The following is a 25,422-nucleotide window of genomic DNA, read 5'->3' on the forward strand; positions in this document are numbered from 1 at the left end:
TCCTTTGGGGGTTCCCCAGCTGGTGCCTCCCGACATTCCTCTATCCATCTAGTCCATGGTGCCTGGCAACCTTCCGAGGGGCCGCAGGTCAGTGGTGGGTGGAGCCAGAGGCAAAACTGGGCGGAGCAATAAATGCAAATGTCACCCTTTCTACTGTCGTTTAGTTCATCAGCATCATCAGAATTCAAGGGCCTATTCCAGCCAGGCAAAAACAAGCAAGGAGGCTACGAAGCAGGGAGTTTTTGCAGGAGGCAGTGGAAGACAGGAGTGCTTGGTGTCCATGGGGTCACAAAGAGTCAGACACGACTAAACAACAACACGAAGCAAGGCCAGTGAAGTTTGTGGCCCTGCCCCTGTCCTAGACAACAGCACTTTATACAGGCTGCCCATGGTTTGCCCAGGTTAAGGGGCATGCCCAGCATTATGGTCCCATTCACACAGCTCTTATGTCAGTGACACTTCAAATTGGGGCAATGCATGTCAGTTTCACGGCTGCCCCATTCTGTTTCAGGGTTTCTTTGCAAGCGGCAGGAAACTGACACGCATCACCTAAAGGCTTTGCTTTCGACATACTTCTGGAAACTGAGAACAACTCGGTGGAACCACAATGCTCTACAGACCCTAAAAAGCAAACACTTGCTGCCCCCTTGTGGTGAGAAGGAGGACTCCCCCCCCCCGGACTGTTAACACCATCTGAGCTTTCTGTGCTCGCAATATACAGGATGGAGACCTCTTACCTGAGGTCCAAGCAGGGTGAACTTGAGCCTGTCTGTACCAAGAGCAATTTCTCTTCCTTCAAGGCATCTCTAAAAGGAGGCAGATGCATAATTTTAAGATCAGCTTCAATATTCATGTGCTACAAATATGCCAGGTCTTGGGCTTATATTATGCAAAATTATGGGTTGTACTCAACGAAGCCCTACATAGAGCAGACCCGATGAAATTATGAACCTAAGTTAGTCACGTTCATCCATTTCAATGGGTCTACTCTGAACAAAACCAGGATTTGGAGCAACCCTTGGTCTTAACCAGGTGTGAAGAACCTTTGGCCCAGCAAGATGTTGCTGAACTACAACTCCCATCAGTCCCAGAAAGCATAACTGGGGATGATAGGAACTGAAGTTCAGCAACATCTGGAGGGCCCCCTGGTCTCAAATATCACAGCACAAAACCTTAAGCTTTTATTTAGCAGAGTATCATTAAACTCTTTGCTTCTGATCACTCAACAAACCACCAGCAATCCAAACTTAGCACAGTCTCAAACCTTCGCTTTTAAGAGTGTGCTGGCCCAAAGAGAAGCAAGACCATACTGGTCCTCACCGTATGACAGGATCTGTAGCTGCTATCCTCTCTGTAACAAGCAGAGACTCACTGTAAGTGACATCATTTAGCGCAGGCCCAGAATTGCAAGCCAATATAACCTGTGAACACACACAGAGAGGAAAGGCAAGTGTCACATTGGCCAAGTGTGAAAAGTTCAATGTACACGTCTGTATGTGAGTTGAAGTGAAGAAATAAACAGTAGGAGAGCACCAGGAGGTGGGATTAACCTCCTAGTCCACTAATATATCCTCCACTAGAGCTTTCCAGTCACCAAGTGGTTCAGTATAGGATAGTTTCTTCTATCCGATCCATGAGGAGCTAAGACAAGTTCGCTGAAATAATCTTTCCCCCCAGTTACTTATCCCATTATCTTCTCAAATAAGAACACCAACAGTGATGAGCTAGCTTGAGGTAGTTTACCTTAGGCTGTCACCGTAATTCAACTGACCTCTGTGCCCCTAGAGAGCAGCTCCCTGACAAAGGGGAAGACGCCTAATATGATGTCTATTCCACTGTTATCTGCAAAAATTAAGGCACATTTGTGAGGGGAGGCCTGTAAAAGAAAAAGAAAAGTATCATTCAGAGAAGCACAGACAAGCTGCAGGTTAAAATATGTACATGGAGTTAACAGTGTGACCCAAACCATGTCTATTCAGAAGTGAGTTCCTTTGAATTCAATGGATCTTACTCTCAGGTAAGTGGAGTTAGGACTGTAAGCAAAAGCAAACAAACACTTTTGCTGGAAAGTCTATAGGCTACTCTTTAGCTCAACAGATTCTGCCTGAGAAAATGACCTCTGTAGGAAGATGCAGTATGTGTGCCCTAGAGCAGAAGAGGTCCCTGAGTTTGCCTGTTCCTTGAATTTGCAAGACATAACTGGCTGTACTTTTGAATAAATAAGGTATACTATTCAATGTATCAAACTGTAGATTTCAACAGAAGTCTCATAAAGTTCAATGAAAAAAGCAGAAGACCCAGTGGATCAGTTCGTTCTCTAGTCAGTTCAGGTATAAGGTCCATACATGTAAAAGTATCTATTCCACCTGCCTGTTCAAAGAGTCCAATAATCCACATGAAGGGTTGTTACAGTTCCACAGAATCCTTTCACAGAGTCTAAGACAAGGATTTCCGGAATATTAGCCTTGTTTCACCATCCTAGGCTTCATCAGTAGAACAGGATCATATGTAATATTACAGGATAGTGGATGTTAATAGCATGGTAGTGGTTGCAGTCCGTTGAAATCTACAATTTGGTACAATGAATAGTATACCTTATTTATTCAAAAGTACAGCCGGTTACGTCTTGCGTGTTTATTGAGTATCTTTCATGTAACCATAGGTTTGTTGTTGTTGTGTTGTTCCTCGAATTCAACAAGCTCAAAGCTATGGCACAGTCCGAAAGGCAGTTGGCACCCACATCACATTCCTTTCGGCTCTATATGGAGGGATCTCCAGTCCAAATCTGTGGGGGTGGGGCAGAGGTCACAATAATTAGGTTTTTTTTGGGGGGGGTTAACGGTGTAGGCCACTTTTCCCTCAAACTACTTGGGCCAGAGCCCCCTTGGACACCAGCACATTGCAAAATCCAGAGTTCTTTCTGTGGAGTCACATTTCAAAACAGTGTTTTGATAGTCTTTGTAATGGTCTGGGCCAAGTCCTGTCTCCACTGGGCTTTTCTAAATAGGCTATTTTATGGGATTCCGTAGTTCTGTGGCTGGTGGCCAAGTGGCTGAAACGTCAACACAGGAATCTCACAAAAAGCGGATGCTAAGAAGGGACAATGACTGAGAAGATTTTGGATTTTGTTAATGTAGAGCAAAACCCAGAGATTCTGCCATAGGTAAAGTACAAATGGCTTTTAAAAAAAGTGGCTTCCTTTCTTGTGCAAAGCAGCTGTTCCAGAGAGGAAATCAGAAATCTAGGGAGAATCTTGTCTATCATCCTCTTCTAATATCACATTGTTTGGGTTTACACTTGGTCTTACTTCATAAAATGCATGTTCAAAACTATTTTGCTTCCATATTTAGAGATAATCACGCATCAAAGTATTATCATCCAAACCCCTTTTGCTCCATTTTGTTTCACTTTAGTACTTGAGTTACTGATTGCATGCAAAACAGCCTTCTTGTTTATTGCGGAATGCTGTATTCTTCTGCATCCTTCTTTTATGAAATTAACTTGTCTTAAAATAAGGAATATTAAAAGGGAGAGAGAGTCTATCAGTTTCAACGATCAGCAGCTGAAAAGGGGACACCCCCCCTTTCTTTTGTCCAGCTGCATTATATTCAGTAGTTAAGAGTGACTGCTTGTAGCTTGTTGTAACCTGCCTTGGCACCTTGGTAAGTAGTAGCAGTAACAATAATAATATACCTTGAGTCGTGCCAGCCATTCATTGTAGGAATCTTCGAGCCAGGGACGTTCTGTACAATGGCACAAAAACCAACACGTTATCAAAATGTTATGGACAGGTCAATCGCTCAAGAAAATCTGAAGGGAAGCATTCTGGGCTCCTCTATTGGACAGAGGTCTAAGGAGCACTGGAGGCTACAACCCCTGTCCTTGAGGAACAAAGGAAGCAGCCTGTTGCAAGTCACCTGGGGAATTTAGCCTGTTGCAAGTCACCTTGAGAAGCAATCAGTCCAAAGACAGGGGTATTAATATTCATAGAAAATAAAATAATAGTGTATGCTTCAGGCCCACATCTGCACATTCAGAGAATGCTGAAGCTCCCGCAAGCTGGGAAAAGGCCACTTGCTCAAAACAACACTTCTGATGGCAGAACTAAGATTGGAAAAAGCTTCCTTGGATGTGCAGTTTAAACTTTCCCAAGACAAGCCTGATTTTGTTGGCTCAGGCAAACTCCGGACGATGGTTTGTTGTTCAATAAGGTTCTACTCTAATCTGAGAGAGTTATATCCATTCATTTCAATGGGTCTACTTGGAGTGTGACCTATGTTGGAGGTGACCCCATACTTTCAGCACAGGACGCGAGGCATGGGTAGGAGTTGGTGTGGGCCACACTTTGGAAGTGGGCCCTACCAACCACTTTGCAGAACTTTTACATTCTCCTGCTAACATAATTTTATTTTGTTTTTTAAGACCATGCAGTCTTCAGCACTGCCTCTCCCCATATAAACTGACCCAGATGCTGTGCTTGTTATCTGAGGCCCTTCTCTGTGAGAGGTTCGGAGGTTGACAACACAACAACGGGCCTTTTCTGTGGTGGCTCCACATTCATGGAATGCTTTCCCCAGAAAGGCTCATCTGGCATGTTTGTTACATATATTTAGGCGCCAAACAAAAACGTTCCTCTTTACCCAGGCTTTTGGCCATTAAACAATCTGTGGCCTGTTTTTTTTTTAAAAAAGGGAGGGGCTGTTATGATTTTTTTAGTGGTTGTTTTATTGATTTTTTATTACACTATGTAAATTTTAATGTACACTGCCCTGGGATCTTTGGATAAAGAGCAGTATATAAAATGAAATAATAATAATAATAATAATAATAATAATAATAATAATAATGATGTCCCAACACTGTCTGGCAGTAGTACTTCAGGGTTTCGGACAGGGGTCCAGCAACATCCCCATCTCTAGTCTAAAGGCTTTTACACAGCTATCTGCTCTTAAGGATGCTCTGCATTCGCAACCAGCCGCAGCGCCCACCCCCTGCCCAATGATAGGGACGCCCCCTACCTGATACATGCAGATATCACAGAAAGATACCAAAAGGGAGAGTTCCTGCCCAATACCTTGCAGTTTTTCCTTGGCTTCCTCGAATCCAAACTGTGGCTCCGTTTCAAGAACGCTGGGTATCAGGGAAGAGAAAGAGAAGGAAGAATGTGAACATTGGGGGTGGTGAGATTCTGCAGGGATGCTTGGCACAAACAGCTTTGCAGCTGAACAAGGCATGTGCTACCCCTCCAGGATTTACTTATTAAGAAATAGACATCTCTCAGTAGTGAGCCTGGAGGACAGCAGATGTACTGTGTCCAAATAAAAAAAAAAAGTGTAGAGAGACAATGAACAATAGGTCACATTTCGAGAAGGAAGAAGAGAGCCCCGGTGCAAGAAGACTGGCAGGGAAGCACATGAAAGAGTCGCCTGCAGCAGCAGACCATCAGACCACCTAGCCCAGTTTGGCCTAAATCTCAACTGGCAGCAGCTTTCCACAGTTTCGGGCAAAGGGCGGGTCTTTCCCATGACTTGCTCTTTGTAGATGATGGGAACTGAAACTGCATGCAGAGGATTATTTCCTCTGCCACTGGACCACACAACAGACACAAAACAGGAACACAGGAGGCTCCCTTATACTAAGTCAGAGCATTGGGTCCACCTGGCTCAGTAATGTCTACACTGACTGACAGTGGCTCTCCAGGGTAACAGTCAAGAGTCTCTCCCAGCCCTACCTGCAGATGCCAGGGAGTGAACCTGGGACCTTCTGCATATGAAGCAGGGGCTCCAGCCACTGAGCTACACTCCATTCCTAAATGAGGGTAATAGCACGGATGGTGTTGTGGGTTAAACCATAGAGCCTAGGGCTTGCCGATCAGAAGGTCGGCGGTTTGAATCCCTGCAACGCGGTGAGCTCCCGTTGCTCAGTCCCTGCTCCTGCCAACCGAGCGGTTTGAAAGCAAGTCAAAGCGCAAGTAGATAAATAGGTACCACTCCGGCAGGAAGGTAAACGGTGTTTCTGTGCACTGCTCTGGTTTGCCAAAAGCGGCTTAGTCATGCTGGCCACATGACGCGGAAGCTGTACGCCAGCTCCCTTGGCCAATAAAGTGAGATAAGCGCCACAATCCCAGAGTCGGCCATGACTGGACCTAATGGTCAGGGGTCCATTTACCTTTATGTCCCTTCCAGCTTGTGAAAAGGGCTGTGCCCTGCCAACCTCTGCCTGCCCTTCACCAGCATGCCTTCTTGCTTACATCCAGTTCAGATGGCAGCACTGGCTCCACTTCCTGTTTGGGCTTCCTGCTTCCTGCCCTACCAGCCACTGCCAGAGTTATTTCCACTAATATATAATCCATCCAGCCCTATTTATAGTTACCAGTTTGAGAGTAAGTAGGGCTGGACTGCAATTCTTAATTTCATCAAGTATCAGTGTATGTGCATATGCACATTTCAGAAATCGGAGAGGAAGTCCACCTCTAACAGGAGGAGACTCCCCACTTCAGAAATATGCCTTCAGTTCATCAAGGACTTTAGAAAACAGGGACTCAGATGTGTTGGAGGGGGCGAGGCTTCCTAGCATGCCCCTATCATCATCACGCTAGGGAAACAAATGCTTGATTAGTCTCACAGCTACACTAGGGTTGCCATATTGCCATATTTCAACAAGTAAAAACCAGGACACCCCAAAAGTTCTTGAGTTTTTTGTTTTGGAAAGCCCAAAGTTGTTGAGCCAAATTTTTTTTTTTTGATTGACTTGCCTAAGATCCAGCACAAAGCGCCACCTTTTGGAAACCCCCCTCCCCAGTGAAACCCCAGTATGGCAGCCATAAGCTACACATACTGCTAGGTTCTGTATTTATCATGTCAGCAAGTGGTAATGTGCTAATGAAGTGATCTCTCATGCAATGAGGTGTGTTGTTGTTTTTTTAAGGGAATTAATCTACCCACTTCAGTCACATGGGGAGAATTAGCCACACCCAAATACCATTAATGGAATGTAAAACGATTTGCAGATGCCAAAGTAGAAATCATTAGCGCACTTGCTAGAAAAAGAAGAAATAAAATACAAGGGGCATTCAAAATCTTTGGGGGGGGGGGTGGAATGCAGAGCTGTACAAAGACGGTTAGAACACCTACTCTGACTTCCGGGTTGGCACCATCGCCGAATGGCGGACTCCCTCCGAGCTTCAGAGGGAGTCTGCTCGGCAGGGGTTGGGTCCCGCCGCGCCGGCGATGCAGGGACCCTCAAAAACCATGGGCGCAGAAGCCCATGGACCTGGTGACTCGGCGGGCTCCGTTTGCGCCCCCCCGACCCGCGAAGAAGCCTTTTTAAAGGCTACGGAGCGGGGGACGGGGGGGTGGTGCGGTGCTATGAGTCTTCTGCTTCCCCTGCCGACCGAAGCCGCATGCCATTCGACGGAGAGCGCTGATTTCTTCTTTTGAAAATTTGGACTAAAAATAATAACCCGTGAGTAATTTGGAAATCGGACCTAAAAGGGAAATTTTTTTTTGGATTCGGTAATTTTTCTGCAAAAAAAGGAAGTCCGTCTCCCCCCTATTGTAGATGATTTAAAGCAAGGATTTGACAACTAAGGTCGAGAGAAGAGTCCGTTTTTCTATTGATAAAAGTTATTAATTTCACGATGGGAAATCACAAGTAACTGTGCTGGAGGAGAAGAGTGGATTGTGAGAGCTAAAGTACAACCCCCCGGGAACCGGGAGTGATCTGTGAGAGAGCCTGGTGAAGAGATATAGAGATTTTGACAGCTGTCAAAGTAGCTGTCAAAGTTGGAGAATAAAAAGAGAACTTTGTTATGATGACTTTGCTGGTTAGATTCATTACAATTTGGATATAAATTGTTGAAAACAAGGGATAACAAGTTAGCTTGACTTTTGGGTGTGATCTGGAAGGAAACTAAGTTACCATAATCCCTCTAGAGGGGGTTTTGGGACATTGCAAGAATGGTTGTAAGTGGAAAAATACTCATGGAATTGAACAGGACTTTTTATCTCCTGGGAAAGCTGCAAAAACGAAACATTATTTTGTCTACAGAGGTTTCTACACTAAAGGAGACAATAGACATATCTATTGAAGAATGGAAGGGACTTGATGCAAGTTTTTGTTCCTGAACAAATAAAGCCTCTGTAGAGGAACTAGAAGTTTTTGAATTAGAATGTTTTTGCAGCGGAACAGGAAAAGAAACCTGAGAAAAGTGAGGAAAGAGAACAAGGGATTTATGATGATCTGGAAGAGAATGAAAGAGGAGCCATATTATCGTAGAAGACCAAGGAAGGCCAAAGGCCTGTCAGGGAGGAGATAAAGGAAAACAAGAATTGGACTAAGCTGGAAGTTGGAGCATTTGGGACATTCAGACTTAAACGGATTAAGAAACAGAATTCGAGTTTTACTCTTAAATATAGAGGTCTGGATGGAAGAAAAATGGACTTTCTTGAGATAGAGCTTCTCCAAGATTGGGTGTTTGAAACTAAAGATTACCAAAAAAGCCGGCAAAGTGGAGCTGAGAGAGATTTGGACATGGACGTGAGGTCTCCAGGCTGACAGCAGATAGATTGATGGACATTGGGGATCGAAACCGGGAAAGGGGGGAGGGAGATTTGGAATCCAAAGGGTGTAAAATTACATTCTGAATTTTTTTAAATTTCTTTATTTCGTTTTGCTGTGTGTACTAAAAAGGGGAACTCGTGGAAGGGAACTGGGGTCGACCTTAGGGGAATATAAAGGGAAAATGGTTATATAAAATTGAATAATGGGCTAAATATAATAAGTTTAAAATTTGGGTTAAGAACTTGTGGAACTAATCTAATGGAAATGGAATACAAGAGGGGGAGGGGTGGGGAAGTCCTGGAAAGATGTTAATGAAAGTAAGGCCTTAAATGTAAATGCTTTTTTCTTTCCTTTTCTCTTTTTTTTCATGTTTTGGACTTTTTGGAAATTTCAATAAATATGATTAAAAAAAAAAAGAACACCTACTCTGAGACTGCTTTTGCTCCCCAGTCAAAGACGTTCCCCGCAAGAAGTCCTTTCACCAGAGCGAACTGCCGCTCCTCCCAGCCTAGTGAATCCAAAGAGTCGATAACGCTCTGGTAACACTTTAGTGCGATGCCGTTTTCTTTCTGTTTTACCTGCAAGAAAGTAAGGCACAAGGCGATATGTACAGAGAGAAAGGATAAGGCTCAATTCCTTTAGAAGCAACTTATCCCTCCCCGACCCCAAGCTCTCTGCTTTGAAGTCTCCAATGGGATCGTTGAATAACCACAGCTGACAAGAGCATATAAAAAGAGCCATTTCTCACAGAAATTGCTAAAAATGCTCAGAGGTGGATGTTTCTAGAATCCACCAGTAATTTCTACGTTACAAAGCAGCAATGTGACTTTGGTGCTGGGAAAAACAGTAAGTTTGACAGAATTCTGAGACAGAGTCTTTTTGGTGTTGGCTCCCTAATTATAGAAATTGTGAAAAGCATTATACCTGGGCCCCTGCTGTACAGGCTTTCAAATGGAAATGCTTTTTTTTTTTTTTGGACTGCCTGTTTTTTGGAGGGTGGGGAAGGGGTGTTGCCTATTTTGTCTGTTGTTGTTTTTTAATGTTATTTACAAAAACAGGTACCTTTCTAGTCTTACATCCCTGCATCTTGTGTTCCAATTTTCAACAAAACAATTCCATCTTTTAGCAACATCGGTATCTCACAGCACTTTCTCACTCCCAGAGTCTTGCATACATGTAAGGCATTCATTTGTACATTTACCCCTGCTCTGAAGGGGAAATCCTCAGGGCAGGGACCCGAATCTGCAGTTTGTCTACTACTGCTCATGGGAAAGAAAAGATTTGAGAATCTATGGGTTGTATACAACGCTAGTTGTACTCGGAGTAAACCCAGTGATGTTAACACATCTGGCTGAGGTTCATTAGTTTCAGTGGGTCTGCTCTGAGTAGGACTTGGCTAAGGCTTACTTGAGCACAGCCAGAAGGTTAAGGAGGAAACACTTACCTTGGAGTAGGGATCTGGGAAGTTGAACTCATTCAAACAGTGCTCCCTTGTATCCAGCAGACTTCTAACAGTTAAGGTGCCATAGGCACTGGGGAAGATGAAAAGGAAAGGACAGAGAGGACATAGGTTAGCTGAGAACACAGAAACCTTATACTGAATCAGACCACTGGTCTATCTAGCCCAGTACTGTATACCCCAGGCGTTGTCAACGTGGTCCCTACTGCCCACTAGTGGGAGTTTCAGGATTCTAGGTGGGCGGTAGGGGGTTCTACGGCACAAGCTGAATCCTCCTTCCATCGAGCACTGGTGGACGGTCAGGAAATTTTACCATCAAGAAAGATGCATTAGTGGGTGGTAGGTATAAAAAGGTTGACCACCCCTGGTCTAGACTGACTGGCAGAGGCTCTTCAGGAATTCAGACAGGGGATGTTCCCAGTCCTACTTGCGAGATGCCTGGGATTGAACCTGGAATCTTCTGTGTGCCACTGAACTCTTGCCCTTCCCCTTTCTAGCCGTGCAGGGTAATTAAGGGCAACTTTTGCTCTGCTAGTTATCTGCATCTCTCACGCATCTCAAGATAATTAAGTGGCTTGCTCTCAAAAGGTATTCCATGGTTCTCTGGAATTCCCTTAGGAGTGAAGCACGCAGCCAGCACTGACGTTTTCAACACGGGTTGAATACATTCCTCCCTCCCTAATCTTTCCAAATTAGTCTGTTTCCTTCTGCACTTTTTACTTCTTGCTGGGTTTTTAAGAGCTTCATACTGCGTTTTATGATTGGCATCCTGCTTTATATTCCATTCTTCACTTTTTACGCTAGCTTGCTGTTCGGTTGTATCTTATTTTTACATGACACTGTGGCAGAGCTGCTGCTGCTGGTTTTTTAAAGAGATCATCAGCTGCTTTGGGGAGGAAGTTATTCAAACAGCAAGGGATAGAGAGTTTCAAACGCACATATAGTGAAATAAACCGAAGGAGGAGTGGATAGGAGCTGAATGGAGACAAAAAAAAAAAAAAAAAAACAACAGACAAAAGGAAAGATTTCCAGCGCATATCCCAACTATGGAAGTAATTACCATGCAATGTGCTGACAGCCACTAACTGATTCAACAGTCATGGAGGGTAATTTATCAATGGCTACAAGTTCGGTTCCCTGTGTGCTTCCCTTCAGAAAGCCTTTGAATTAATAGTTGCTGGAAAATCACAGGAGAGAGAATGCTATGGCCCTCGTGCCCTGCTTGTGGGTTTCCTGAATACTTCCAGTTCAGGAGTGTGGAAACTCAGTCCTGGGGGCCAAATCTGGCCCTTGGGACTCGCTCCAGGCTACACCCCGTCCCCAGTCACACTGGCTTGACTGTGTCCTTGAACTCCAATAATTCCTCCTGCTTGTCTGGAGGACAGTGGTGTGCTTACTGCACAAAGGCGTTGCTGACTTTTTGCCAGTGTGGCCCCCAGAAGGTTGAAAAAGCTTCCCTTCTCTGATCTAGTTGGCCACAGTAGAAAGCCCCAAAGCCCTGCTGGATCAGGCCAAATGAGGCCCATCCAGTCCAGTCTCCTGTTGCCACAGCGACCAACCAGAGGCCTCTGGAATGCAAGTTGGGAGAATTATGGCTGCAGTTACCGTATTTTTCACTCTATAAGACACATTTTCTCCCTCCTTAAAAGTAAGGGGAAATGTGTGTGCATCTTTTGGAGCGAATGCAGGCTGCGCAGCTATTCAGAAGCCAGAACTGCAAGAGGGATTGCTGCGCAGCGATCCCTCTTGCTGTCCTGGCTTCTGGGATTCAGAATATTTCTTTTCTTGTTTTCCTCCTCCAAAAACTAGGTGCGTCTTATGGTCTGGTCCATCTTATACAGCGAAAAATACGGTAACTACAGCCATAATTCTCCCAACTTGCAATTCCCAGCAACAGGCATTGAGAGGTGTTCTGCCTCTGGAGCTGGAACATGTCCATCGTGGCTAGTGGCCATCGACAGGCAGAATTCACGGAGGATAAAGACTAGCCGCCTTTTAGAGCCATTTACAAAACTGGTAGGAATTACCCAGGATGCAAAAGTAGCAAGCAGCTCATCAAGACGCCCAGCGGTGTTTAAAATGTGCACTAGGTTCCAGCTAAGTCAACCCACTGCCGTCCCGCACGCACTGACTTACAAAGGCTGCTGCCGGAGCGTCTGAAGTTTGTCCCAGTACTTCTGCCGGAACTTCTCGGCTCGCTCAGCTGCATCAACAGACTCTGGCTGGCTGGCTGCAGCTCGCTTCGCGACCTGGCAAAGGAAGGAAGGAAAGCGGAGGGAGAGACAGTGCCAAGGGCATTATTACTTGCACCTCCAAGACTTTGAGGCTTCTGTTGCTGTTCAATAGAAAACGAAAGCAGATGAAGCAGGAGGCAGAGATAAATGTCAGAACCGGGCCCTGGCAACGGCAAACCCTCTAGATTAGGCTAAATAGTTGCTCTAGTTTGAAGGAAGCAGCTGACCAAAAAACAAAACAAAACAGCAACACACATCAAAGATGCAAGAGGGCAAAAAAAAAAAAATCCCCTGACATATTTTTATTTATTTATTTAAAGAAATCTCAAGTTTCTCCAAGGGTCCACAAACACTGGCTTAGCTTACCAGCTAACCCAGAGATGGGGAAAATGAGGCCCTGGGGTTGGATGTGGCCCTTCAGGTCTCTCTGGCCCCTTGGACCCTTTCTGGTCACACCCTCACCAGCCCTGATTCATAGACTCCTTGAGTAGTTTTGCTGGGCTGGAATGTGGAATATGTCCTTGGACTGTGATAATGCCTGGGTGGGAGGATACAGAGGGGTGAGTGAGTGTGTGACTGTAGAAACTAGCCTAATGTACAAAAGGTAAAAAATACGTTAGCTGTTCTACCTATTTTTGGCTCTGACCCTGCTTGCCTGGCTGAAAAATGTCTCCCTTCCCTGAATTAAACTCTATCTCTGCAACCCACCAAATCCCTCTGATGTGTAAAGATGGTTTGAAAGAGGGTTTGAGTGCTCTCCCACTTTCACCAATGTCTAGAGTAGAAGAAAAGCAGAGGAGACCTGTCACTCAGCGGCAGAGAACCTGCTTTGCTTACAAAAGGTCCCAGATTCAAATCCCCCACATCTCCGGGCAGGAGAAAACCAGCTGCCAATTCATATAGGGAATTCTGAACAGTGGTCCGATTTGGAACATGGCAGCTTCATACGAAGAGCCCTTCTGGATTGGAGCAAATGTCTATCTAGGGTTCCATCAGCACCAGATGGAGTTTCCCCAAGAAGAGGGACTGACGGTTAACTTGCTCTAGGAATTGAAGGGGTCTTCTAACAACTCTTAGCACCCCAACATACAGCACTTCCCAGGAGCCTTTGGGGGAAGTCATGACTCTTTAAAGTAGTATGATATTGCTTTAAATATAAGGCGCATGTGGGGCCTCCTTCAGCATCCTGTTTCCCTACAGGGGCCAGCCAGACCTTTCAAAAATCCTTCTCCAAACTGCAGAACAAGGGGGATCTTAGAAGAGTGTCTCTCTCTCTCTCTGCGCTGTTGGGTGTCCCAGAAGACTAAGTGGATTTGTGCCATCACAGCAAATCTGCAAGAGCTCTCTCACTGCCCTGCTACCTTTTGAGATCTCTTTCAGAAGTGTGTAGGGCACAAAATGCAAACTTCAAGCCAGTACATAGAAAAGTGTGGTGTAGTGGTTAAGAGCGGTAGTCTCGTAATCTGGGGAACTGGGTTCGTGTCTCCGCTCCTCCACATGCAGCTGCTGGGTGACCTTGGGCTAGTCACACTTCTCTGAAGTCTCTCAGCCCCACTCACCTCACAGAGTGCTTGTTATGGGGGAGGAAGGCAAAGGAGAATGTTAGCTGCTTTGAGACTCCTTCGGGTAGTGATAAAGCGGGATATCAAATCCAAACTCCTCTTCTTCTTCTTTATAAGAATACAAAAGGAGGCTTAAGCACAAGATCTCCATTTAAGCCCACTGGGTTTCCGCAGACGCTCCGTAGAATCGGTGGACTTCCATGGGCTTCACTTTCCTATTAAGAAATCTGCAACCCACCCTCCAAAACCATGCGATATATGTGGCAACACATTTAATAGAAGGCCCTCACCCCGTCCAAGGCCTCCTCGAAGCATGAGAGCCAGTACTTCCTAGCCATGGCATCGTCGGTGAGGTCAACTGTGTCCGGGATGTAGGTGGATGGATCCTTCAGCAAGGGAAGATTGACAAGCGGTCGTTCCAAACGATCCATTTCCAACATGTCAAACTTGGGAAGAGGAGAGAAAAGGTTGTGATCAGTATAGAATGAGATTAGACAGGAGACCTGCACTAACCTACGTGGTTTACGCCTGGAGAAACTTGGGGAAAGAAAAGCAATGGGAACCTGTGCATTAGCGGCAATCTAGCATAACTACACATCTTTTAAGTCCTAGGTCCTGCTTCCAGGCTTCCCATAATGAGCATCCAGTTGGCCACTGTGAGATCAGGTGGGCCTTTGGCCTGGTCCAGCAGCCAGCCTCTTCTCACCTGCACAGCTGTATCCTAAGGAGACTCACCGTTCCGCTCCTTTCTCGTTGCATGGGGCAGATGTCCGGCGACGTGCTCATGAGCCCAGAACTGCCAGCGTAGTTTTCCCCCCAGCTGTATTGATTAGGATCTAGGAGATGGGATGGGAGGTGGGGAGGAGAGAAAGGGAACCATTAGCTGAAGGCATGAACAAATAGGAAGACGCAGAGAGAGAGATTGCCACACATGCCACAGATTTACAATCTCTTGTACAAAGAATAAAAGCAAACAGCAAATAAAGCCAGGTGTTTGGGGAATGCAATAGAACTTTGTTGGATCATACAATTGGGTTTAAAACAGAGTTTCCCAAACTTGGGTCTCCAGCTGGTTTTTTACTATAATTCCCATCTTCCCTGACCACTGGTCCTACTAGCTAGGGATGGTGGGAGTTGTAGTCCAACAACAGGTGGAGACCCAAGTCTGGGAAACCCTGGTTTAAAAAATAAAAAGGTTAGGGAAGAAACAAATGAAAGTTAATCATATTTACTCATTACAATGTTCTGATGGTGAATAACCATAGTCACGGTCACGAAGGGCTGCATCTGATGCTAGGCTTACTCAGAGTAAACCCAATGCAGGGAATAGAACCAACCAAGGTTAATTAATTTCACTGGGTCTACTCTGAGAAGGATGCAGCCCAAATGAAATGCCCCTGACTCTTTGCCAGCAGTAAAGCTTTAAGCTGTGTGAAAACCTGAATTCCTACTGGTGAGTGCCTGGAAGCTTTCAAGCGATGCCTATGTGGTTTTATCTGGCTAGAAAACCACAAGAACAATTAAGCAGAATTTGGGAAAAGAAGAAAGACTTTTACCCTCTCCAATAATAAAACAGTGGGAACATGAGTAAACATTCTTAATACCCCGGCGAGGGGGGTGGGGGAGGAGAAGAAGGGAGAGACTTCTCATGGGCAGACAACCAAGTTGACAATCCTATGTTCTGTTGGCCGATTATCCTTGTCACAACTGGGTCTTGTTAGGGGAGAAGTCACAGTTGGAGGCTTGACTTTCCCCCTCCTTTTTCTAGGCAGGAGGTGGCGGCGGCAGCAGCGCCATGTTCTGGCACAAACAGGCAGGCTGAGGAGGAGGCCAAATCTCTTTTAAAACCCACCACAGTAAATGGAGTGAGAAATTGGGAGCTCCATGCCCAGAAGTCCAAGAATGGCTGGAGCAGGAGACTTAATTTCCCCCGGCAGGGGGTTCAGACTCCCCCAAAGAGGATTGGGAACTTTTTCAGAGCGCTGTATTGGTGTTCTGTACTTACTGTCTTGCTCGGCTCCCTTCAGAAACGCCCCGATGGCTCCCAGGTATCCTTCGTGCCTCAGGAACAAGGCCTGAACCTCTCCCTGCCACAACATGAAAATGTTTGTGTTTGGACGGTCTCCAATGGCTTGAAAAGCTCTTTTTGCATTACTGTGTTTACAGCTCTTAACAAAAGGGCAAGCACAGATCTTAAGCTGCAACCTGACTTTGTGCAGGAATTCCAAGGCCTATTTCAACACAGAAATTCTGCAAGCGTAAACACGGCACGTGAATTGGGCTTTTTGCTGCCTCCAGTCACATTTGGGGTAAACAAAGACAACGGGGGCAAATACTGCAGTGGATAGTTTGCAAAAATGAACAAACCAGGCAGCCACTGAGGAGTGAAGAGGGCACGAATTTCCCTGTCACTAATTTTGCCTGACTCGCTCGTTTTTGCATTGTATCACATGCTAAAGGTAAAGGTAAAGGTACCCCTGCCCGTACGGGCCAGTCTTGACAGACTCTGGGGTTGTGCACCCATCTCACTCAAGAGGCCAGGGGCCAGCGCTGTCTGAAGACACTTCCGGGTCACGTGGCCAGCGTGACATTGCTGCTCTGGCGAGCCAGAGCTGCACACGGAAACGCCGTTTACCTTCCCGCTAGAAAGTGGTCCCTATTTATCTACTTGCACCCAAGGGTGCTTTCGAACTGCTAGGTTGGCAGGCGCTGGGACCGAGCAACGGGAGCGCACCCCGCCACAGGGATTCGAACCGCCGACCTTTTGATCGGCAAGCCCTAGGCGCTGAGGCTTTTACCCACAGCGCCACCTGCGTCCGTGTATCACATGCTAGTACTACTCAAATGCACAGAATTTTTAAATTTTTTTTTTAATGTGTCATTTATTGGAAACCCTAAATAATGTCCCCTAATTTCTGTGCATTTGAGTATCACATGCTAGTACTACTCAAATGCACAGAAATTAGGGGACATTATTTAGGGTTTCCAATAAATGACACATTAAAAAAAAAGCCATGTCTCTAGACTAGCACGGCTTAGATCAGTGTTTCCCAACCTTGTGCCTCCAGCTGCTTTTGGACTACAATTCCCATCATCCCTTGCCACTGGTCTTGCTAGTCAGGGATGATGGGAGTTGTAGTTCAAAAACAGCTGGAGGCCCAAAGTTGGGAAACACTGGCTTAGATCAGCGACTACCTGTTTCTTTACAGGCATTATCAAGCGTGACAAAGCTGAAAGGGTGGATTGCAGCTATTAATTCTGTTATAGTTTAATTACTTTTTAACCTTTATGTTGTCAGCTATCTGTGTTTGTTTTAATTTTTGTGAGCTGCCTTGAGTCCCGGTTCTAGGGAAAAGGTTGGACACACAGACAGTGCTTTGCATAATCCAGGAATGGGGAGGTTGTGGCCCTGCAGATATTACTGGAGTCAAAACTCCGATCAGCCCAGCAAGCATGACCAAAGCCCAGGGGAGATGGGAGATGGAGTTGAACAACATATAGTGGGCACCAGATTACCCACCCCTGACTTAATCACACAGCTGCAAACCAAACAAACACCTTTAGTCATTCCCTGAAAACTAAAACCAATAAATAATAATAATTCATTACCTTGGAGAAGAAATTAATACTGTAAGTAATTGTGCGCATGGTGACTGGATGGCCTCGAATAAAAAAGCCTCCAAAATAAATTTTGTTCAGGTTGTGGAGTTTGGCGTAGAGGCAAGCCAGCTGCCCAATATCGTTGCTGATCATATGAAGCAAGCTTTTTGCCATGTCTTCTTTGGAAAATTCTAAAAAGGAGGGGGACGGGGGGGGGGGGGGAAGAGAGATAAGAGTATGGGTAAACAACTCATGGCCCACAGCACAACTGTAAAAGTCGTTTGCAAGCTATCAGTTCAGGTCTCTGGGAAGAGAAGACAACCTGCTGGGTGAGGAGAAAGAAAGAGACAGAGAAAAAAGTGTGCCCCCTAAAAATTTGGCTCTGGCCCTGCCCCTTCCTCTAGCATATGGCACCCAGAAGAAAATAAAAGACTGTCCCTTTAATCCAGGGATAGGCAAACATACCCAAGAGGACTCTTTTAGAGTCAGGAGTAGCCAACGCGGTGGTCTCTAGATGTTGTTCGTTTACAACTCCCTTCATCCCCATCTTTTGGGCATGCTGGCAGAGGCTGATGGGGGTTGTGGGTCAACAGGATCTAGTGGTTCTCAACCTGTGGGTCCCCAGATGTTGTTGGACTACAACTCCCATCATCCCTAAGGTAGCTAGGGGTGATGGGAGTTGTAGTTCAACAACATCTGGGGACCCACAGGTTGAGAAAAGCTGATAGAGGGTCACCCCATTGGCTATCCCAGTTGTAGATGAGTAAGAACGGGCCAGAATTTACTCTGGAGGGAACTCGGGTGGTTTTGTGGAATGAATCAGGGATGAAGCCAGCAGCAACTCTGGGGCTTGGTTTGGTCAATTCAACACTAGACCTGTAGCCTCATCAGAATCAAGTTACATGGTGAGCTCTGTCCATGGGCCTACTCTGAGTAAAGCCTAGTTGGCTAGAGCCTTACACACACTTTGTTTGTTTTAAAAGACTGACAGAGCAAGGCAGCAACTCAGCAGACAAACCCATGGGTTCTTTCACAGGTTTGATCACCGCACCAGCACGACGAAGTGAATTTTCAAGTGGTACCTTTGTCTGCTGTGGCAGATTTCCCGAAACTACTGGCGATCAGGTTTCCACTTAGCCCCAGCGTCTGGTAGGCCCCACCATAAACATCCTTCACAAGCATATCGACGTTTGTGTGCCGTCCCTTCGAAGCGAGCTGCAGCAACTCATCAAATTTCTAAAAACAAACAAACAAACAAATAAACAAACAACACCCTGCAAACGTCACTTGAGCACCTCTTGACATGATGGATAATTCTTAGGTCCCGTGGACTCCCCACCTGAAGCTGTTCACTGCAGACACAGATTGACTACCTGCAGTAAGAACGAGGCCTTGGTCTAGGAAGCAGCAACACCAATTTGTGCTTCTCACGCAGGACAAGAGGGGCAACCAAGGTGGCCAAGAGATCTTCCCTTATTAGCAACACACCCAAGTCATGACAACATTGTAGCCTCTGGTATTACCTTTGTTTGTGTAAGCAATGCTCCGAGACCCCAGAAAGTGCCCCCTCCGATCGAGCTCCCTCCAATCCACTCAAATTTATCTTCCGTTTCCACCTATCAGGAGCAACAACAGCACACAGAGATTACAGCTATAATATCAACATGAACACATATCTCAGTGTGTGCCTGCCTGGACATGTCTTTCCCTTGGGGAAACCCAGCTTTCAAATAACCAGGAAGAGAGAGAAAGGTGGGGATCAGTATGGGATGAACAGCCTAGACAGGTGACCTATGCAAACCATGCATGGTTTAACCAGGTGGAGCAGCAGCAGGAAGATCTTCAATTGCAAGGCAAAAAGGAGACAAAAGGGAGCCATATTTTAGATGCATGTTTTAGATGAGGCGTGAGGAACCTTTTTCAGACAGAGGACCACATTCCCTTTTGCACAACCTTTTGGGGGCAGCATGTCAGTGGTGGGTGGGGCCGCAGGCAAAGGGGACAAGTGTCATTTGGATAGACAGCCACCAGCCAGATTCCAGCCACCAGGCCTTTCCTTCATTAATCTGAACTACACTTTCGATATCTGCATACGAATTATCAATTGAATTGTTAAGCTGATTTTACATACCTTCACTATGGAAACTCCCGAGCCGATATTGACTAGCAAATAAGGGAAAATATGTGGGTGGTTCATCTGAAACCGGAACTCTGGGTCTGCATCCTTCATGTATGCAAATGCCTCGTGGGGGATGTTCTTTAGCACAAAGTTGCACCCTTTAATTAGGCAGGTCATGACATCTTCTTTATCTAACCTAAAACATGAATAAAAAAAGTAAAGTTCTTTTTCTTTCAGCTCTATGTGCTTTACAAGACTCAGATTAATTCTGTTCACTTTAATTGTGAATTTTACCACAGTGACTTCGAAAACTGAAGTGTGCAAGTGTTGTCTCTTTCTGTCTCAGGCGTGTGTGTGTTGGTGGGGAATGAATCTGGGGGAGGGAAGTGACTAGAAATGGGTGGTGCCCACAGCAACTTGCTCAAAACTCCAGAAGTACCCATAATCCTAAAAAAGTTCCTGCTGTGAAGTCTTCCCATCTGATCACTTAGAGAGAATTCTCTTCGACCGGTGAAAAAGAACTGTCCCTTACCTTGTGCTCCACTGATAGCATTAATCTTGCTTGGCCATTCTGAGAGCAGGGAGTGGGTCACCCCACTTTCAGTGAGATCTCATTCTTTTCAAGGGACCTCACACACATTCAAATTGTATTGCAGGTTGCTCTGTTGCTTCCTCTAACCACAGGTGAACAAGGAAGTGGCTGTGTTCAAGTCTAGGTGAGGCATCACTCCTTCTGCAGCTATGCTGGTCTCTGTTTGCTCACAGACCACCTCCACATGCCCTGTGAAACTTACCAGTCTTCTCTCCACCCAGCCCATCAATTTAGAATAAAAAAATTGAGAAGTCTACGCGCTGTCCGATTCTGCAGCCCAGAGGCGGCCAGTTCCCAAGTTTATGTGCAAGTAAACAACAGTCAGCCCACAACTTACACAGGGGTTACGTTCCGGGGATTGCACCTAAAGCCAAAATCGCTTTTGTCAAAACCAATTGGGGTTCTATGGCAGGTGGGATTGCCAGAGTTCCTTTATCCTCCTGACACCCTTTTTATTTATTTGCCAAGCATGTAAGGCTGGATGCACACAAGTTAAATGCATGTGAGTTGCAGGCTTACTGTAACAGATTTATTTAGAAATACAGTCGTACCCTGGATCCTGAACGCTGCAAACCCGGAAGTGAGTGTTCTGGTTTGCAAACGTTCTCTAGAACCTGATCATCTGATGCAGCTTCCACAGGGCTTCCTGCAGCCAATCAGAAGCCGCACCTTGGTTTCCAAACGTTTTGGAAGTCAAACGGACTTCTGGAGCAGATTCCGTTTGACTTCCAAGATACAACTGTATAACCAGATACAGTGGTACCTCAGGTTACAGATGCTTCAGGTTACAGACGCTTCAGGTTACAGACTCTGCTAACCCAGAAAGAGTACCTCGGGTTAAGAACAGTTTCAGGTTAAGAACAGACCTCCAGAACGAATTAGGTTCTTAACCCAAGGTACCCTGTATATGTGTATATGTATATATCTGTATGTTGCTACAGATGCTTGTTTGGGGGTTGAAGAACTGGGTAAAAATAAGTCAAGAGAATCTGCCTCCCAAAGCAAGTGGTTTACTACTTCTTCATGGCAAGGCCTGCGCCAATGCCAAGTGATCAAAGCATACAGCAGCCCATCAAAGCCAATAATAATAATTTCCAACACAAAGGATGCCTCTGCATTTCCACTTACTTTAGTCCCAGCTTCTTCTCAATAAGGTCTTTGAATTTGTACGCACCACCTCCTGTGGCTTTGATCACTTTTGTTTCCGTGTTGACGAGATGGTCTTTGATGAAGTCCAGACAGGTTTCAATATAGGCGTTCTCAAACTTAATGAAATGCAGCCGAGCCGTTATCTCCTCCTGCACCGTGATTTCGTAGGGCGATTCATGTTCTACGTCCTTTGGGGAACAGCAACAAAAAAAGAAGAAGTGAACAACAGCCCCAACTCTAAAACGAAAAGCAAATTCAGAGGTTGCTTTCCTTTTTTATTTTTTTATTATTACTTGTTTGGAGCATTTGTACCCCACACTTCAGCCAAAAAGGCTCCCAGAGCTGCTTGCATACAATCAAATAAAACAAGACAGTCCCTACCCACAGGTTTCCAATTAAAAAAAAAAATGTGACACACAAGGAAACGGGGATAGGGAGGGAAGAGGAAAAGCAAAAACTCGGGCACCAATTTCTAAATAGTTGTTCCTATAAGGACCAGCTGGCACAGTTCAGGGGCAGGAGGTGCTTGATGCAGCGGAGTCTCCAGCAAAACTGATGAAATGAGCCCAGCGCCTATCTCTCCCTCTGAGGAAGCCTGACGCAATGGCTGCCCCCAAGTGACAGTCAAGGGGAGAGGAGGTCTGATGGAGCTGGCCTGTCACAGCAGAACTGATGGGAGTAAGCTCCTCTTCCTCTCTCTCCCACTGAGGAAGTCTAAATTTAGCAGTCCCAATCTGCCGCAGAATGCCACTATAGCATGATTTAAAACTATTGCAATATCCACACATTCGTATATTTTGAGTATGTTTTTATTGTCACTATCTTCAAAGGAACATTAACAAAAACAGTAAGGATTTGGGCTGCACAGTAATAAAAATAATAGCAACCTTACCTTTCCTGACTGATCAAAAGATCGCACTCTCGCCACTTTATGCTGTACTGTTGAATAATAAGCCAATTTGGCTAGCGACCCACCTGCCGACAAAATAAAAATATTATAGCAGCGAGATAAGCACTGGGAGCAGCTAACACGGGGCCTCTCCGAAAGTTTTTGGTCTACAAATCCCATCAGCCTCAGCTAGCTAAGGATGATGGGAGCTGTAGTCCAGCAACATCAGGAGAGGACTGCAGTGGTTACCTCTGGTCTACAAGATTAGGGCAGGGATAGCAGAGACCTGTTAAGTTAGACCAAGCTAGCCTCAGCTGGCATGCGTCCTAGGTGGTGACCCACCTTAAAATTAAGCAGATAAGGAAAACAGAGTTATATTGCTTGAAGATACAATGGATTTGCAGCTTATGCACGTTTTACTTATGTAATCAGCTTTACATGCTTGGCCAAAAAAAGGGGGGGGGGAGTGAAAGAGGGGGGAACGCCACAAGGGGGTGGGGAAATGGGAAAGAAATATTGGCTATCCCACCCCCCATTGCACTCACCCTGTGAGAGCGTTTGGAGGTTCAGAGAGAGTTTGTATCAGCCTTGGGAGAGACTGCACAGTGGTACCTCGGTTTAAGAACAGCCCTGCTTATGAACTATTCAGTTTACGAAATCCACAAAACCGGAAGTAGTGTCCCGGGTTGCAAACTTTACATCAGTCTAAGAACAGAAGCCCAACGGTGGAAGGGCAGCGGCGGCAGGAGGCCTCATTAGGGAAAGCGCACCTCAGTTTAAGAACAGTTTCGGTTTAAGAACGGACTTCCAGAATGGGTTAAGTTCGTAAACCGAGGTACCACTGTAGAGGTGATCAGAGTGTCTTCAGTTGCTTTGGGAGAGGTTTTTAAAGGGTTGCATTGACTATGCTCAATTCTGGCTTTACACGAATGGAACCTCTGCATAAGGTGCGAACCAACTGCTTACAATATGACCTGTTTTTAATCTACATTATGCCAGCTTGGTTTTATACAGCCTTCAAGTTGTGAGGTAATGCCTTAGTGACCAACGTAACATTTGTAAGCTTCTTTACGTAATATTTTGTGCCTTAGCTAATATCATTTGAACTCCAATTAACAGTAAACTGATTGTTGACCAGCTTGATCCGCCCTACAAAAACAATCAAGAAGCATGCCACAAGTAGTTTAAGTGCTTTCTTTTAATTGAGCTGTGAGCAATGTAGGTAACTGTTGGGCAACCTCAATTATTTTCCCATAACTTGCAATAATTGTTTTCTCTAGAAGTAGGGCAATATGCACAGAGCTAATGGTTCATGGGCAAGTTTGAAATTTACAGTAATGTTTTTTGGAAACTCGAGGGGGGGAGGTTTTCTTGAAAATGACATGTCACCAGCATAACATGGCAATTCACTGCAAGCACCCACAAATCATTGCCTTCAAAAGCGACACTGTATATGATAAATTTTACTATGCACCCACAAGTGGCAGGTCAGCATTAAGTGGGGGGTCTGACCCCGGCCTCCCATGTGTTAGTCCAACACGTTCAACCTAATTTTGAACTTGACCATAGAGTTAGGTACTGATGCTATAGGACCATATTCATTCAGACACTATAGCTAGACGGTGAAAAGTTGCAAGCCTATTACATATGTTATAAATGGAGAGTTCTTTTCAGTCTAAAATAATTTGGGGTGTATCCAACAACACTTTACTCAGAGTAGGCCTACTAAAATTAAATCCAAAAAGACCAGTCGCATTAATTTCAGCAGGTCTCCTCTGAGCTGGACCGACATTAATTTACGAACAGCTCAAATTATAAAATATCAATACAGAAAAATTAAACATGAATATAAAATATGCACTGGAAGTAGCAACAGATTTTTTTAAAAAACCCAATATAAACACCAAGAGGCAATAATTTTAAATATTAATCCTTTATGGCTGCACCCTCATCTCTCTCTCCTGTGTGCACCAGAAGAGGTTCCCAAAAGGCTGAACTTGACATTTAAGCTAATCAGCAAAGGAACCAGGAAAGCGACAATTATTTTACAATCAAAGGATGTGCTTAATCCGCTCTGAGCGTTCCAAGCCCACCCTCGCCACGGGTTATTTGGTAGTTCCCACCCACAATATTCAGGATTGCCCAACGTGTAGTTATTTCCTTTTGTCAGGACTAATCTCCAGAAAGCTGCAGAAAATGCTGAACTGAAGCGTTTCCTCTTCCCCACTGAGATAAAGGAGTTGCAGCCTTCCGCAGGAAAACACGACACACAAAGGAAATTAATATTGCACACAGCGCATAGTTAAGGCTGTGGCATCCGCTCCCACAGGTCCAGTGGTGGCCACAAACTTGGATGCTTTTAGAAAAGGATTAGACCAACACAGCAGGATGGCTGTGTTCAGCTTCTGCTGTCAGAGGCATTGTACCTCTGCATGCCAGTTGCTAGAAATCACAGAAGGGAAGGAGTGATCCTGCACTTAGGTCCTACTTGTGGATTCCCATAAGGGGCATTGGTTCCAGCAGGTCTCTTCTTAGGTTCTCCCCTATTTTTATGAAATATGTTGCTCCAATACACTTTTAAAGCTGGCACATAGTTCCTTCCTAAAAGATTTAAAAATGAAAGAAACAGCATGCACTCCAGAATTTGAGTTGGGGTGAACAGGGATGCATTATAAGTCTGTTCAAGCTGCATGTGCTCTCAGGTTGTTGTTGTTGTTGTTAAGTACATTTTAAATGTTCCCCAAGGAGGCGAAAGGCTTACATGTAGAAATGTCACACGAGAGGGAGAATGCTAGGACTTGCACCAAACACAGAGGTTGTTTTTTTAAAAATAATAATCAGGGGAACGTTCCCACAAACTCCCACCTGCAACCTGAAGTCCGTGAAAAAAGTTGTACCACTTGATTCTGAAAGCTGTGCAAGGCATAAGATCTCCCAACATCCAATTTATACCAGATTCCACAGAAAATTCTGCAAGTATGTCACCAGGAAAGACAGCCTGGGCATCTGAACCCAGTTTTACTACATCTGCTGAATTAACATACCGTACATACACTTTGTAGGGAGTTTGCTTTTGTGGCTTTTTATTTTGTCTTTGTGTTTGAAGTGACAAATGCACAACAAGCAGCACTGAATATGATTCTATTAAAAACAAAGACCTATATTGATGTCCGCTGTGACACTGTTCTGCAACTGTGAGGGGGGGGGACTTTCTAGAGTGTAACAACACGTGATACTTGATTAATGTCTAATTGGC

The 25,422-nt window shown here is 45.2% G+C and overlaps 1 protein-coding gene across 2 annotated transcripts in view; it reads right to left on the minus strand.

The window, feature by feature from the left end:
• PANK4 (pantothenate kinase 4 (inactive)) overlaps positions 1–25,422 on the minus strand; it is a 32,594-nt gene that overhangs the window by 4,552 nt on the left and 2,620 nt on the right. For both annotated transcript variants that reach the window (XM_083752577.1, XM_083752578.1), the window contains exons 2-18: positions 22,170–22,252; positions 21,257–21,465; positions 19,549–19,732; positions 18,941–19,033; positions 18,500–18,653; positions 17,427–17,608; positions 15,823–15,904; positions 14,553–14,653; positions 14,108–14,263; positions 12,158–12,270; positions 10,007–10,094; positions 8,989–9,140; positions 5,075–5,130; positions 3,694–3,743; positions 1,772–1,876; positions 1,321–1,421; positions 738–806 (exon numbers count right to left, since the gene is read on the minus strand). In XM_083752577.1, coding sequence (XP_083608703.1) covers positions 738–806; positions 1,321–1,421; positions 1,772–1,876; positions 3,694–3,743; positions 5,075–5,130; positions 8,989–9,140; positions 10,007–10,094; positions 12,158–12,270; positions 14,108–14,263; positions 14,553–14,653; positions 15,823–15,904; positions 17,427–17,608; positions 18,500–18,653; positions 18,941–19,033; positions 19,549–19,732; positions 21,257–21,465; positions 22,170–22,252 — 1,978 coding nt within the window. The remainder of the gene's footprint in view (positions 1–737; positions 807–1,320; positions 1,422–1,771; positions 1,877–3,693; positions 3,744–5,074; positions 5,131–8,988; positions 9,141–10,006; positions 10,095–12,157; positions 12,271–14,107; positions 14,264–14,552; positions 14,654–15,822; positions 15,905–17,426; positions 17,609–18,499; positions 18,654–18,940; positions 19,034–19,548; positions 19,733–21,256; positions 21,466–22,169; positions 22,253–25,422) is intronic.

This window comes from Podarcis gaigeae (genome assembly GCF_964106915.1).
Source record: "Podarcis gaigeae genome assembly, chromosome: 8".
NCBI lineage: Eukaryota > Metazoa > Chordata > Lepidosauria > Squamata > Lacertidae > Podarcis > Podarcis gaigeae.